Genomic DNA, 16,301 nt, shown 5'->3' on the forward strand with positions numbered 1-16,301 from the left:
CAAAACATAAAACCATTAGAAAACAAAGAAGTAAAAAGAGAAAAGAGAAAGATAAAGGAAAAAGAACACCATATTGTTCTCTGATCTACATACAAACTCTCTACATCCACTATTAAAAATTTCATAACACTTGGTATACTATTATTCAAAATACAAAATTTACTTTACTAGATTGATGCCAAGTCCAAGTCAAATGGTTAGTATAATGATATTATCCTCTTAACGTCATTGTAACCGCACACAATTTTAGCTGCTAGTTACTAAGATTATGTTAAATTTGTCCGAACCTGATCACGACTCCTTATTTCAACCATGCCCAAATTGTAATTCTAGATTTGTTAAAATCTATCTTGATTAGTTTAGAGTTTAAAATTTAGGGTAGTTTTTTTAGTGTGATTAGAAAGTATTTAGAAATTTCAAATTTAACCAAACTAAATACACCAATAAACGACACAAGCCTTGATGATTCACTGGAGGACTTGTTCTTGCTTTTGTGGGAATAGAGAATTCCAAGAAAAAAAAATGTACCCACCTTCTCATTATTCAAATGGATCTTGGGTCATGTGCTCCCACCAAGGGAGTTTCAAGAACACACTTCTGTCTCATTAGTGTTATTTTCCACTAGTTCTTTTAGATGTATAGAATCTAGTTAAACCATTTATGTCACATTGGGAACAATAAGTTTGTGGTCTATAATGGTTGCTTTAATATATGTGTTTTAAAGAGAAAAGAGAAAATATAACAAAATTTTGGAAGAGCTTCCAGTTGTGGCTCATTTAACACTGCTTTCAGACAGTACATTGTTGCATCTATTATTATAATTTATAGTTATTGTTTATACTAAAGTAAAGGACTCACTATAAATTTTAAAAACCAATTTGTCTTTATAGAGTTGGTAAAATATTTGGTCAGGCCTAAAAACTCGTGCTGAGATCAATTCGGTGAGCAAATATTTTGGATAATGAATCTTTGGAGCGTCTGCTGGTTGGGAGGTCTTGGTTCCCCCAACTCATCTTTTCCTCCTCTACCCCTACACTTCATAAAATATCAAAATTATCTTTTTTGATTTTTTAATTCTAAAATGTCAAATTTTAAAAAAATTCTCATTAAATAATCTAAAGTTAATAGTTAACATTTTTTATTTTTTTGAATTGTAATATCTAGAATACGTGTAATCTTTGAATTATACAATATAAAATAAAACAGATTGAATAATCTAAAACACTATTTTTGAATAAAAAATAATATAATTTGAAAAGTACTTTTGAATTTAAATATAATCCGAATTTAAATATACATCTCAGTGTAATCCAAAGTGTATTTGAAAAATATAATATGTTCTAAATTATTCAATTTGAAGCAATACAAAAAAGAAATATGTTTTACCAAACTCTAGAGCCGGTACAAGCAACACAGTGTGAATGTGAATATGATCTCAAGCAAATAGGTGCAGAAGTACTCTCCAACACTGGATTTTTTTCTATTAAGGGTAAAACGGTACTTTTACCACCCCATGGGAGTATTGGATGAAACCATGGAGTACAGAAAGAATTTGCCGTCTTGTGCCATAGGCCCGTGACTGCAGCCCATGGACTTTTTTTGAGTAAACGTTGTACATAATATAGTAAGGCAATTGCTTCCTGCACCATATACACCCAATCACAAGGAAAAAACCAAAAATACCCTTAAAAAAAGGGATACATATAAAATTACATTCCAAACCTCCTTTTCCGGAACACAATAATTTCTTTCAGATAAATTTTTTCATAATGTATTATTTTCAGTTCCAAATCTTTTTATTCAGAATGGGATTTTGATTTTTTTTTCTCTGAATTTTTATATCCAAAACACAAAAATCTCTTCCAGATTTTTATTTTTTTTCCAGAATGCATTATTTTCAATTCCATATTTTCATTTCCAAAATAAAGAGCATTTTCAAAAATTTTGAAATTATGTTGGGTGGATGTTCAAAAGTGTTGGATGAAGGGAGTATAGTAAATATTGTTGTAGCTCTCTTGCAACCTTTTAAGAGTAAAGTATTGAATTAGAATTTTATGGTTGAATTTATTAATGATGTCAGATTCTTTAACAGTAACTAGTAGATACTTTATTTTTATAAAATGGTAGCTAAAAAACTTACTCTTTATATCAGATAAGGTTTTGCATGTTAAATTTATGTGGTCTTTTTCTTTCTTTATACTTGTGTGTATTGAGAAAATTGGTGATAAAACTTGTCTAGTTTGAAACATTATTCTAAAGTATAGAATTAAAAACGTTGTTATTTTACTTGTAACCTAATAACTATCATCCTTATTATTAACTAATTAGGAGAATAGGTTGATTGGCCTATTTGGTGTCCATATTTTAGGGTTGTGTTTTGGTGGCATTGTAGACCATCTTTGCTGAGATTCTGTTGGCAACTTGTGATCAATTATGAGCATGTCTGCACTTTGCATCTTGTCTCTTTTGCATGCATCTCACTTATAAAACAGTAATCTATTTTCAACCTTGTCTCTCGCTATGTACCCTCCAATTCACAACTGTTAGCTGTCACGACAATCATATTTCATGTCCTTTTCCTTTACAACAAAACTTCCTCACAAAATCTTTGGCTCAATGTAGCAGAGTGCATGTGTTTAGAGAGCAAGGTATAAGTGACTGCCAAAGAACATTATCACAAGCTGCCAACAACGTCTAGCAGGTGATGAACTTAGTAACATTTTACTACAAATATCTCAAACTGAGAAGTGGCAACACATTAATTCTTCATAGTTTATGGTTGGTTATGATGATTAAAAGAGGGGATAATTACTCTTGATTTTCTTACAAAATCATGGTAAACATCACAATCAAATTTTAACATTTCAACTAGATTCACATTTTAAAGCTCCTTCAAGAAGTTCTTACAAGACCTAACTAACATTCACAAGACTCTAATGAGGGTATTCCATATGCATTGAGACCTCTTTGTTTTTTTTAATGTCTTCTTTTATTGAGTCAAAATGTCTGTTTCCTTCATTAGAGGTGAATGTGTTTGCAAAAATACTTCAAATTTTAAATATAAATAAGTCACAAGTGCTTAATAAATTAATAGTGCATAAACTTTGATAGTGTCCTAATGTAATTTCTATACTTAATTAGCCTATAATAATTAAGTAAGCCTATATATTTACTCAGTAGAAGAATGTAGTTGAAATATACCTCATTGTTTCTACTGAGTGAGACATTAATTACAGGATAAATTAATTGATTCATTGAATAATTGAATATTTGAGACACTATATTTAGGTTAAACCTTTAAATTAATTGTACATATAAACGAAGGTTTAATGAAGAATTATCAAACTTTACCTATTGAATTTAGAGAAACAAAACACTTGTATTGTATTTACCCTTAAACTCTGAATTAAAGTATAGCAGATCAGGTAGAAATATAAATTATCTTCTTTTCTAAGTGTGATGCTATTCAAGCATTCCTAGATTTTCCAAATGAATATAGAAAATTGTGGAAATACTTTATAATAAATTACCTAGAAGAGTTAAATCCATTTCACTGTAAATATTTTTTTTTCTTCTTGAGGACATCATCATGACTCTTCAAACAATGGGGTATCCAGATCAATACAAAATATTCACGTAAATCATATTTATTAAATTTGAATTTTTCACTATTTTACTTTTAATTTATTTCAAATTAGTTAATTTCTAATGTCGAATAGTTTACATTTTAACTTAGTTATTTAATAATTATATTTATTTTATATACTTCTCCTGTTTATGTTCCGCGTGTAATTTTAAAGTGAAACTTTAACTTTCTCTGAACTTTAGGTCATACTCTCATCAGATAAGAACGTTCAGCTTATCTGGCCCACACAACAATTCAAATTTGAAGAACACAAATAAAATGATTTTACTTTATGCACCCCGATTTTTTAAACTGCACCCCCATATTTTAACCTACACTCCATAATTTTTAAAATTACTATTTTACAATTTTCTAAATTAACTTCTAGATTATCATTATAGAATTTTTTTCTGAAATACACTTTCGGAATTTATGAAATATATTTCAAGACAAGCTTAACACAACAAAATAAGATTTAAAAAAAAGATTTTTGGAATAAGATTTTCAAAATACATGAAATAAGTTTTCTAGAATAGGATTCGAGAACAAACTTCTGAACATATATAATATCTTCTATAATGTGTTTTCTAGAATGAGTTTTCCTAAACAAGTTTTTTAAACACATTTCATGTGTTGGAGAAAGAGCTTTATTGAACAAGATTTTTTTTACTCTTCTGACTGCATCGTTCTCTTCCTCTAGTTATTCTTCTATCACGATGATTATGGTGCAGTAGCAGCAACAACAATGGTGGGTTTCAATAAGAGAGAAGCAGATGGAGAGCAATTGTCATTTTATGCAGGTTCAAAAATGGGGAGATACAGGAAGTAATAGACCAAATAAAAACAAGGCACCCAATTGGTTTCTCAATTGGACTAGAGATTATGGAACCATTTATCTGGTTTCTATAAACAGGAAAATTCATCCTACACCTCTATGGGATGGTGAAATTTTCATTTTATCTTTAATAAATAAACCTTACAACACACATTCTTCGTCTTCTTCGTCTTTTCAGCCACAACCCTTACATTCTTCGTCTTCTTCGTCTTTTCAGCCACAACCCTTAGCTCCCTCCCGTAACTTTCTCAACCTCTCTTCATCACTATAACCAAACCTTCTTGTAAAATCAACACAAAAATGTTCAACCATTTTGAACAACAAGCCATTGAACATCATAATTATTCGGTGTGGGATGAAGAGAGAAACATAGAATAGAAAATGCAAGAGAAGAAATGTATTATTTTAAGAAAAAATATTTGAAAATCCAAAGGATAAGAACAAAATATATACATACAAAAATCGTCTAGGGAAGTTTATAAGGAGACCGTCCAACATGTTTGTAAGAAGACCATTCAATGAGTATGTAAGGAACCATTTTGGTATATTATGTGACTCATCATTCTTTACACACAACAACTCTTTGAGTAAATCTTTTAAAGATGTTAAAGAATTTTGTTAACCCTAGTGAAATTGACTAGGCTGTGTAGTTAAGAGTTAAGAATCAACTTGCTTTAGAAAACAAGGTTATTTTCTTTGTATAGTTAAGAGAGAAAACATGTATTCAAATATTCTTTGTAAACTTTCTTCCTTGATCCGATGAGGATATTGTTTGGATTCCCTTTATGTATCTGCGTGCTTCTCTGTACCTAAATTATTTCATCTCCTTATTCCTCCATTGCTTAATTGCACTAAACGCTCGTTAGTTTGGTGTTAGAAACTCACCTATTTTTCTGTTAGACGATTCTCAATCTTTAGACTCCAATTTCCATTATACCATATGTTTTACTTCAATAAAAATACACAAATCCTTTACAACAATAACCTTATAAACATTTTCCAAATACTTATACTAAAAGTACTCGTACAACACTACCCTATCCAGAATACCAATTTTATATTTTGGATTGTAAAATCTGAAATACAAATTTACATTATGAATTGTATAATTCAAAATATAAAGTTTTTATTTCAAATTATGCATTTTAAAATAAAAATTTTATATAAAATCATAAATGTTAACTTCTAGATTATGTTATCCAATAAATCTCCAAATTCAATATTCTGAAATTAAAAAAAAAATCAATAAAAAATGATAATTTTTTATATTTTCTAACGGATGGAGTATTGAAGGAAGTGCATGAAGAATTTTCCCTATTCACATTCTCCACAAAGTACACTTGCCAACCTGGCTTTACTATTAAATTCAAGTTCACAACAACTACTTATTCTAAAATATATACACTTTAGAGCATTTCAGAGTTTACTTCGCTTTAAAATTAAGAGACTCTACACAGTACATTTTTTTATCAACCTCATTAGTTCACTTTTTATTTATCTTCATCCCTCAGATATTATTACTTTTTAGACGCGATCAAATAAAAGAAATAAATCAATTAAATAATAAAAAAATTAAGAGTTATGTATCTCAAGAAACATAATTGCAACCTTATAAAAACATTAAGAAAAAATGACATATTTATATTATGTATTTTAACTTGAAGGATCTCTTAGATTTTTATGTTAGTTGTTAGAATACTGTAAATTAAAATCATTAGGTCAGCTACTATTTACGGCTATATTTTAAAATCCCTTTACCTATTCAAGATTAAAGTTTTTCTTTATCCATCTAATTTAGAAAAAATAAATCACCAATACTATGCAGGTGAGAATATGAACCTATTTAAATTAACTCACTTAGAAAGATTTTTAGAGAAAATTAAAAATGAGAAAGAAAAAAATAGATTCTCCATAAATTAAAGGAGAAAGTTTTGTTAACACTCCACACAGTAAATAACACTATTCAACAACCTTTTATAATAATATTATAATATTTTTAATTAAAAATTAAAATGAAAATATTATTTTATTTGTATGTTAATAGTGTGTTTTTACTGTAAGGGTAGATAATTGTAATGTTGTGGTAAGAGGAAAGGTGTTGATTAGTTATATAATGTAAAGTGGTAGGTGAAGAATACCCAATTGGATAATTGGGTTTGTAGCAAATGTTATTTGGTGAGATTCTAGAGAATGTTTCACCACTTCACTTTTTCCACCACACAAACACGTCATTGCCAATCTTCCGTAGCACTCAGCGATGTGGGACTTGATAAGTAATTACCACTCTTCTGCCTAAGCATTGCAGACAAACACTCACACACTCATAACACTAATTATGATGCATGATGGAACTGGTTGTTATTGAATTCAGGTATTGGACTGTTGTTATTGGCAGTGAGTGGTGAGAATGGGAAAGTCACCTAACAAACTCATCCTTGCTCCACTCTTAACAGTGGTGGAACTGGTTGACCGGTGACCACTCTCTGCAGCAATAGCAGATATAATATGAGTCATTAGCCAGCCCAAAGCATAATTATCTTGTTTGTTTTCTATTTCCAAAGAAGAGTGAGAAAAAGATGCGCTACAAATACATTATGGTTTTAGTAAAACAGAATGGGTATGATCTATAATTGGGGAATTATTAGAGAGCGTGAGTGAAAGATTGTGCAAAAGCTTCCAAGATTTTCTTATACAAAGAAAAAGACAATTCTTTAGAAAGTAACAATAGAAGAGACGAAGGAAGTACACCAAAACCACTTAATTAAATATTCACGAGAGGCTGGCTTCCCCTCCTAGGAAAGTAGCCTTACAACTAGCAAAATACTATAAACAAAATCCATTTCTGCATTCCCCACTCTCCCACATCTTCTTTCACTTCCTTCTTTCTCACCCCAAACACACAACCCTTTTACTTTTTTCTCTCTTTTTTCTCCCTGTTCTCAGTCATGGAAGTTAATACTACTACTACTACAACCACTCTACCTGCAGGGCCACCAACTAAGTACCATTCTTTCACTCATCACCGCTTACATTCAGAAAGACATAGCCATAGCCACGGCCATTTCCCCTCCAAAACCATTCTCATAATCATCTCATTGGTTACCTTAGTCACGCTCCTATTTGTCATTTTTTTGGTCCTATTCTTGATGCGTCGCCAAAAATCTTCCACCAAGAATGGAACTTGCAAAGAAGACAGCAGAGAGCTTCATGACACAAGCAGCAGGCTCATTACTTCATCCACGTTGAATTCTAGTCCAGGTAACTAACTAGTTGCCCATCACATGCTATCAATGAATTGCAAACAGTATCTCAACTACTAATCAGTGAAGCAAATACCATAACTATATGCAAACTTAGAAGGATTAACTTGCTAGGACTTACAACTGTGTAACTTTCCAGGCTGCAGATGATCATATAAATTTGTCTCTAGTGTGTCATTAATTGTTCTTAACATTAATTCAAATAGTCTTTGAGATTCAGAAGCTAATCCATAAATGCTTGGAGACATTTATTGTAGAAATGAAGAGTGGTTGTCTTCACGGGGGAAATTTGAGCAGGACCCCAGCAGCTGCATTTCGAGGAGTCCAAGTGTTCACATATAGGGAATTAGAAAATGCTACAGGTGGATTCAGTGAAAGAAATGTGATTGGTAGTATTGGAGGGCTTGGTTTGATGTTTAGAGGAGTTCTAAGTGATGGCACTTTGGCAGCAATTAAGTCGCTTCGCAGTGAGGGTAAGCAAGGGGAGCGTGCCTTCAGAATAGAGGTGAGTCAGTGTGCTTCATTTAATGATTTCATATATCCTCTTCTTTTCAGCACGCAGACATTTAATTATTTCTTGTTGTTACTTGCACTGTCTCCTTTCCTTGTATTAGATCCAGTTTGTTCAGAGACTTTGTTTTTGTCTTTTGTTAAGCCAAACTTACAAAATTTATAAGTCATGTTTACATTAATGTCAAAGGAATTTTACAAACTATCACGTGACAACCTTAATATCCTACTGTAGCATGTTATTTATGCCCTCTTCATGCCTTGACACTTGACTCTAGCAATTAGGGATATAAATTATTCTTAGATTTTCTATATCTAATATCTTCAATTTTTAACTTTTCTGCATCTGCTAACCTAGAAGATTCTGTAAACTGTGAAAACATGTCAAAGATAAAAACAATCATTCATGAAACTAAAATAAGATATTAAGGTTTAAGTCATTTGAATTATGCACCACTAATGAATCAAAATATTAATAAAACTTGTTCATAGGTCGTTAAAATACAGGCAGTAAGACATTTTCTGCCACCGATTATCATTCTTTTAAAAAAAAATCTGGCGTTTTGCAACCACATTTGGGACCATGAAAATGGGAATGAACATCCCTTTACCTTTGAATCACTCCATCCACTTGCCAACTCATATTGTGAGCTTTATTCAAATCCAGCACATGGGTATGAAGACTAAATGACATTTATTGCAGGTCGATCTCCTTAGTCGCTTGCACTCTCCATATTTGGTGGAGTTACTTGGCTATTGCGCTGACCAACACCACAGGTTATTGATTTTCGAATACATGCCCAATGGTACACTTCACCACCATCTTCACTCCCCCAACGATCAAACTCAACCGTTGGATTGGTGGGCCCGGATGAGGATAGCCCTTGATTGTGCCAGGGCACTGGAATTCCTTCATGAACATGCAGTCTCTCCTGTGATCCACAGAGACTTCAAGAGTAACAACGTTCTACTGGATCAAAATTTCCGTGCCAAGGTGTCTGATTTTGGATTGGCTAAGATGGGATCAGAGAAGAGGAACGGTCAGGTTTCCACCCGTGTGTTGGGGACCACTGGATATTTGGCACCAGAGTGAGTATTACGAGTGCCCTAATTCATCTGTCATTTGGAAGTGCCTTGCCTTATCTTCATTCTCCACCCAATCCCAGTACATAACTTACAACGTTTAAAAAAAAGAACCATGCACATGGTCACAGCCAAGTCCTTATCAAGCAGGCTGTGATTTTCAATTTTATGATACATCACATATATAAACTCCATACTGCACACCATTCATCATATATTTACAGCTTCTTTCATAACTTATTGCATAAATTTAATTTGTCCCTTGAATTTGGGCATGTGTAGGTACGCCACGGGTAAGCTTACCACAAAGTCAGATGTTTACAGCTATGGTGTGGTTCTTCTCGAACTCCTCACGGGACGTGTACCTGTTGATATCAAGCGGGCCCCGGGAGAACACGTCCTTGTCTCTTGGGTTAGTGAATACCACCCTGCAATTTTGAATAGAACAAAATTGATAATGTAACTTTTATTTAAAGAAAATCAGAGGAGAAAAAAAAAATTGAGAATTAAGTTTCTAGTTAATTTTGTTGCATATGATATTATGTATTCCGCAGGCTCTTCCAAGGTTGACAAACAGAGAAAAGGTGATTGAAATGGTTGACCCAGCTCTACGCGGACAGTACTCGAAGAAGGATTTAATTCAGGTCAACTTTAGTTTCCTTTAGTCATAGTTATTCTCTCATTCTAATCACTGTCACTTAATGTCGTGGACTTGCCATATTTTTCCTTTCAAGTAACATTTGCTTTCTGCTTCTATGGGATTTTGCAGATAGCTGCCATTGCAGCAATGTGCATACAGCCAGAAGCTGATTACAGGCCGCTCATGACAGATGTTGTACAATCACTGATACCGCTTGTTAGGAACCCATCCTCCCTTAGCTCTATCTCCCTACGATTTCAGAAACAAACGCCTAGTCCAAGTCATTAGATGTGCATTATGTTTCTTCGACATTCTGTCTGATCTGAGAAGAGCAGAAGCAGTCTAGAAATAAAGTAGTATTCGTCTTAGACTAAAATAGTCTGGACAAATATTAGGCCCCAAGACACGTGCAATATCACACTTAATGGGGGCACCATCGAATTGGCAAAGACCAATGGAATTCCCTCATCCCTACTGTCTTCAATAGCGGAGAAGAGAGGAGGGAAGAAAATGTAAACAGAAAGACTATAAGGGCTCATGGAACTTTTAGTTCTAGATTTTGCTCTTATCATTTTAATATCTGTATTTTTTTAGAATGCCTTTGTCATGAGAAATTTGCAAAGATACAAGGTAGAAAATAAGAGGAATATGAACTTTCTAATAATTATGTCGCTAATATGAACAGAACATTTCTTCTGCCATATGATGAAACTTAATATTCAAGAGTTTCGTTTCCTGTAAATTCTTAAATCCCGTAACTCACCGCGTGAAAACAAACTTACTGACATACCTCAAATCTGACTGAATCACTTTTGACCAACGAGCTTAAATATAGAGCTCCCCCCCCCACCCGCCTCTTAGAGAATAACAAGGAGATCGATGGAATCTTCTTTCTATCTGGCAATTGGAAAGAGCTGAATGTTAGCATAAGGTGCAATAGGAGACAAACTCTATTATTAAAAGCTGATTCCCTTTTACTATAAGGAGAAAACCACCATGCAGACGTGACAGATATAATGGGATAATGCTGACCTGTTTTGACTTGCATGACTGGTGTCTGGCTGAAAGCAAGGATTCCCAACAAAGCATGTAGCACAAGACGAAACCCCGCTTGTCATATCTCAATGGACATTTCATGATTAAAAAGATCACTAAAATGATTGCAACAGGCAACAGCCCATCAGAATGGAGAAATATTAATGTTACCCATCCGAACAACCAGGGATGAACCAAAAACTCTGGATGATGGCAAATTATTACGTAGATTATGAGTATTTGTAACCCAGACTTGAGAACTAAAAGTCAATTATAGCCATCTGTCGGATATTCCTTCGTTCTCCATTAAATATTAAATTCACTTTTCTAGCGCCATATTGACCACTTCGAAAAATACGATATCCCAAACGAGCAGAAATTACCCAGGAGGTAGATCATAGGTTCCTAAGTGGGGTTATAACTCATTTTTTAATAGATTATTTTCTAAGTAAAAGTTATGTAGTCATTATGATATTATTGCATCCGGTAGTGAAGTTGAAAAACCTGTACAGCCCAACACTACCCAAAAATGGTAGCAGGGCAAGATCCAAAAATAAATAATGCAATAGAGAGAAGAGGAGTTTGATATACACTGATTCAGAAAATAGGTTAGAACTGATTGAAAAATCGACAAAAAAAACCTCAATGCTGTTTCAGAATCAAGAAAAGGAGTTAGATATAATGTATAAAGTACCTCATAATAAATGGGGAAAACTTATCTCAACAACCGAAAACCCAATCTCCGCTCTATTTGTTATTATACCCTTACGGGGTTTCAGAAATAGGCTACATCTTGTACAAACATTGGACCAAAAAAATCCCAATATGGTTTGAGAATCAACAAAAGGTAGACAATGTACAAAAATGAGAATATCTCTTAAACAGGGAAAACTTATCTCAACCGAAAATCCAATCTTCCCTACATTAATTGTTATACCCTAAATGCGCCCCCACCAGTTTTTTCTCTTACTTCCCACTTTGATCAAAGCCTCCTAACCTCCTTCCAGTTCAGCTATCATATTATAAGTACCACTTCTTCACTTGTTACAAATGTTTCCCCTTTACAGTCCCAATAGAGTTTCCATGGCTTTACTTGCATAGACATAATAACCGAAGCCTCTAAATATCATAAGATTGCTCGAGGGTAAATTATTAAACAACCAGTGAAAAACTTCATGGTAATTTTATATTTCAGCTTCTGATTCTTTGAAAACATCTTATTCTCCTTTTTCCTCCACTTGTGAAGTTCTTTTCCGCTTTCCAACTCTATCGGAGTATTTGGTAAAAGCTGCAGAAAGGGCAGACTTGACAGTAACTTCGGGTTCTTTCTTCTTACGTTTGCTTACATCGTCTACATTCTCTTGCTTGTCTTCAATCAAGGAGGAAGATTCAGTATTGTTCCGGATTGATGACCCTGGGCTAGCTGGCTTGTTCTGAACAGAAGTATCTAGAGTGGCCTGCCGGCTTGAGTCCACCCGTTTGAAAGGTTCATGAAAAGTGTCAAACAAGCGCTTGACCTGTCACCAGGAAGGTTCAGATTTTTTTTGGTTAATATAAGTGAGCAGTGGCTCAAGATCATTCAACCAATGCGACAAAAAGGTGCAAGTTCAAATCATAGTCCCATTGCAGTCCAGTTACACCATTGGTAACATTAATATACCTTGCGCTCTCCTATGCCAGGGCAACGAGCTAGATCTTCCATAGATGCACCCATAATGTTAGAAAGAGACTGAAAAGACAAGAATATAGCTTGATGAAAATGCTTTTGTGAATTAAATCAATCAATATGTATCTGCGTGTACTAAAAAGCAGTTGACGTACCCCAAATGTTGTGCCAAGGGTGACAACATCAGTCTTGTTAACATGTCGTACTGTTGTAAGGGCATGTGTTAGCTACAGTTGAAAATAAAATAGCTTCAGCACAATTGGTGGCCATGCTTAGAATTTGATCAATTTACGAACTGCATCCTTTATCATTTGCTTTTAAAATTATTGAATAAAACCCAGAAAAATTAACGAACAGAAAAGAAGAAACATAATCATACCCGTGATAGATAATCTGAATCCATTTGGCCTTGAATAATGTCTGCAGGCTTGTTTTCATAGACTTTTATGGTTTCCAAGTAACGGCCACATTCCTCCAGACTATAACAACAGTACAAAGGAATCACATAAAAGCAATTAGACATGTGAGAGAAATCTTGCTAGATACTACTACTGATATTGAAATTCACATGTATGTTGATGCTACATTAATCTCAAGCTCCTTTAAATGGAAGAAACTCTTCCAGACCAAAGTCTCCTAAAGAAACTCCGATAAGCATTTCTCCTTCCAAGGTGTATATTATAACTGTGTCCCAAAAAAACAGTTGGAAAATAGATAGTCACATTAACATGCTTCATGAAGTTGCAACCACAATTTTATCCTTAACAAGAAATTTTGATCGCATGTTAAATTTTCTACTCAGTTTGATAAGAAGTTCACAAGACTGTAGTAGATAATAGCAGCACACTCATCCTCGAGAGAGTAAAGAAAAAAAATGATATTTTCAGTATGCATACTTCACAAGCAGTTAAAAGTAAAATCAATTGTACCTCCATGCACATAGGAGCGTGCAGTCGTGAAGCAAAGCTGTTTTTGTGACTTCAAGTAGAGGCTTTATTACATCTTCCTGCAATCGACAAGAAAACACAGAAATTTCACTTCCTCCGTATAGATACCAGAACAGGTATAGTTAATTAAAAATTTCTATAGATCATTGGAAAACATAAGCTAAAATAGATGCTATAGAAGTTCGAATGAGAGCCTCACCACATCAACATGGCATAAAACCACCCGAAGCTTGAAATTCTTCTGCAACTCCCTAATTCTGTAATATAAGTAGTCTGGATGCAGAAGATGATACCGAAGACTGCATTGAACCATCCAACTAAGTTAAGTTGATGCCAAAATATAGAACTATAATGAACCCAACTAGTAGAAGAATAACAACTTGTAAGACTTTGAAGTGACCATGCACAACAAGGAATCCAGAATAAAAGCAACTCCGCAAGCACAATGATAAACTATATAACATAGCCAATCCACTACATTGAATCATAAATATTATCCCACGAAACGCCGCCTGATAGAGCATGCATCACATCAGGATATCCAGTGTTGATTGACAGTTTGACATGGATTTTCAACAGCGAATTTTTTCCAGCAACTCAAGAAACTTATAAGAATCACTGTTTTATTGGCATTGACACTGAGGACAGCAAGTCCGCAACAAACAAACTCTAGAACTTCCAGTGCAGTAAAACCTCTAAATTCAGCGGAGAAACTATAAGAGACAAAATAACCTGAGATAGAGAGCACAGGAGCTTTGGCCAAGCATGTAGTCACAAACAATATCGGCAAACGCCCATCTAACGTTCCTTATGTGCTTGAGCAAGGGGTTTCCCTTCTACATAACGGAAAAGAAAATTCACTTCAAGACGCTAATAATATATGAAAAACACGTTGAAAAAATAATCTCCTAAGATTATACACGAGAAAAAATAATGAGAATTTAATTAGAATGCGCTGAAATCATATCGATTGTCGTACTTTTTACGATAACAATTTTAAAAGGCACTGGACCTGTCTGTGGCTGACAAGAATTGAATTACGATTTTGAGAGGCCTGAGAGACCTGAGAGGCGGGTAATTTTGTTGAAGATGCAGCAGCAGCGGGAGATGGTGTCGAAGTTGAAGATGGAGCGTCCGATTGAGCAGTTTCCCTAATAAAGAAAAGAATTAACAGAAGGAGCAGATAAAATAATAACGGTGATAGTGATAATGAGTAAAGAATTAACAAGCGTGTATACCTGGATTGTGGAGGAGGAGGAGGAGGAGCGTAGAACTCGGAGGATTTGACGGAGGCGAAAGCTTGGGAAAACGATTGGGAGGGAAGGAAGAGAGACGGTGGAGTCGATTTCGCCTGCGAACTCTCAACCACTTCCTGATAAGAAGGTATTCTTATCACCACGGAACTCTTCTTCTGCTTTCCATCAATGTTTTTCTCTTCTTCCTCATTCTGCTTCTGCATCTTCCTACTTTCTCCGCTTGCTACTTCAATTCGCGCGAACTTCCTCGCTCTTGCTTTTCACGGTCCTCTTAGCAAGTGAGGCGGGTCAGTCAAGTGGGCTTGGGCTTGGGCTTGTTAAAGTTTCACTGCAAATTTCGGGTTCATTCTTCCGTCATCAAAGGTGTTGGAAAAATTTAAAATTGCGCATGGGAAGATTTTAATATTTTGAAATTTAAAAATATATTTTAAATTGTATAATTTATAATATATTTTTTAGATTTAAAAATATATTTTGAATATTATAATCTAAAATAAGATTACAGATTCTCTAATCTATTGAATTCCAGATTTAGAAACGGAATTCTTAATTCATAAACTAAATTTGATATTACAGAATACAATTAAGTAGTTATAATATTCCGATTTCAAGTTTATTAAGATGGTTAATTACTGTAATCGAAGTATTATCCAGTTTTAAGCTTCGAGTTTCATTTTATTCTTAAAAAAGTGTTTGAACTTAATAACATTATCACTTTATCCACAACCTAAAGCTTATGAGAGTGAAGAAAGAAAGTTTAGGGGTGGTGAAAGAAAGAGTCAAGGTTTGGGCTTTCTAAAAAGCAATAATCTTTTGGGACTTGTACAAATAAAGAGCATGCCCTACTTAGAAGAGTATAAGAGAGAATTTGTCAAATTCTTCCTACACCTTAATATCTTTTTCCTACACCTGCATATTTCTTTTAATTTCAACTATACTCTTTTGAGAATATATTAGGGTTTTCATTTTGGTGAAGAGTATGGTGATCTCTTCTTATTTTCAGCTGGTGTGGTGATCAATAATAGTTGTAGTTGATTCTAAATGTCAATGGTTAAAATAAGTTTAGTTATATTTTTACCTTTTGTTTATTTTTATTTTATTTTTTTCGTATATATCGGATTGTAAAATATGTAACACCTTTTTACTATAATAATGTATATTTTGAAAATACGAAATACATATTATAGTAAATATGTGTTACATATTATACAATAAAAAGGATCTAATAATACTTTCCAGATTTTATGTAATTTATAAAGAATTTTTAAAATATATATATATATTATAGGTTTTTAAAGTAAATGTTTGTAATTACATAGAAAGATAAAAGTTTGGTGGAGATGTTGATGTTTTCCCGACTAGTGGGCTGGTGGGTGAGTATTAGGGAGTGTTGAAAGAGGTGTAGGAAGGATTTATAGCTGAAAAGGGTACGTAGAAAGTAGTT

General features: G+C 33.7%; 2 protein-coding genes across 2 annotated transcripts; one reads left to right on the forward strand and one right to left on the reverse strand.

Moving 5' to 3' along the window:
- Positions 1 to 7,075: 7,075 nt before the first annotated feature.
- LOC137829844 (probable serine/threonine-protein kinase PBL7) lies at positions 7,076 to 10,617 on the forward strand. The gene is made up of 6 exons (XM_068636803.1): positions 7,076 to 7,718; positions 7,978 to 8,225; positions 8,934 to 9,319; positions 9,596 to 9,725; positions 9,868 to 9,957; positions 10,083 to 10,617. Exons 1-6 carry the CDS (start codon positions 7,406 to 7,408, stop codon positions 10,239 to 10,241), a joined length of 1,326 nt encoding a protein of 441 aa, XP_068492904.1. The 5' UTR covers positions 7,076 to 7,405; the 3' UTR covers positions 10,242 to 10,617.
- A 1,086-nt stretch (positions 10,618 to 11,703) lies between these two features.
- Positions 11,704 to 15,225, reverse strand: LOC137829845 (DNA excision repair protein ERCC-1). The gene is made up of 9 exons (XM_068636804.1): positions 14,840 to 15,225; positions 14,614 to 14,752; positions 14,334 to 14,437; positions 13,801 to 13,900; positions 13,584 to 13,660; positions 13,034 to 13,133; positions 12,810 to 12,881; positions 12,649 to 12,717; positions 11,704 to 12,505 (listed from the first exon to the last, which is right to left on the reverse strand). Exons 1-9 carry the CDS (start codon positions 15,058 to 15,060, stop codon positions 12,206 to 12,208), a joined length of 1,182 nt encoding a protein of 393 aa, XP_068492905.1. The 5' UTR covers positions 15,061 to 15,225; the 3' UTR covers positions 11,704 to 12,205.
- Between the last annotated feature and the right edge of the window lie 1,076 nt (positions 15,226 to 16,301).

This window comes from Phaseolus vulgaris, chromosome 7 (assembly GCF_000499845.2).
Source record: "Phaseolus vulgaris cultivar G19833 chromosome 7, P. vulgaris v2.0, whole genome shotgun sequence".
NCBI classification, from domain to species: Eukaryota; Viridiplantae; Streptophyta; class Magnoliopsida; order Fabales; family Fabaceae; genus Phaseolus; species Phaseolus vulgaris.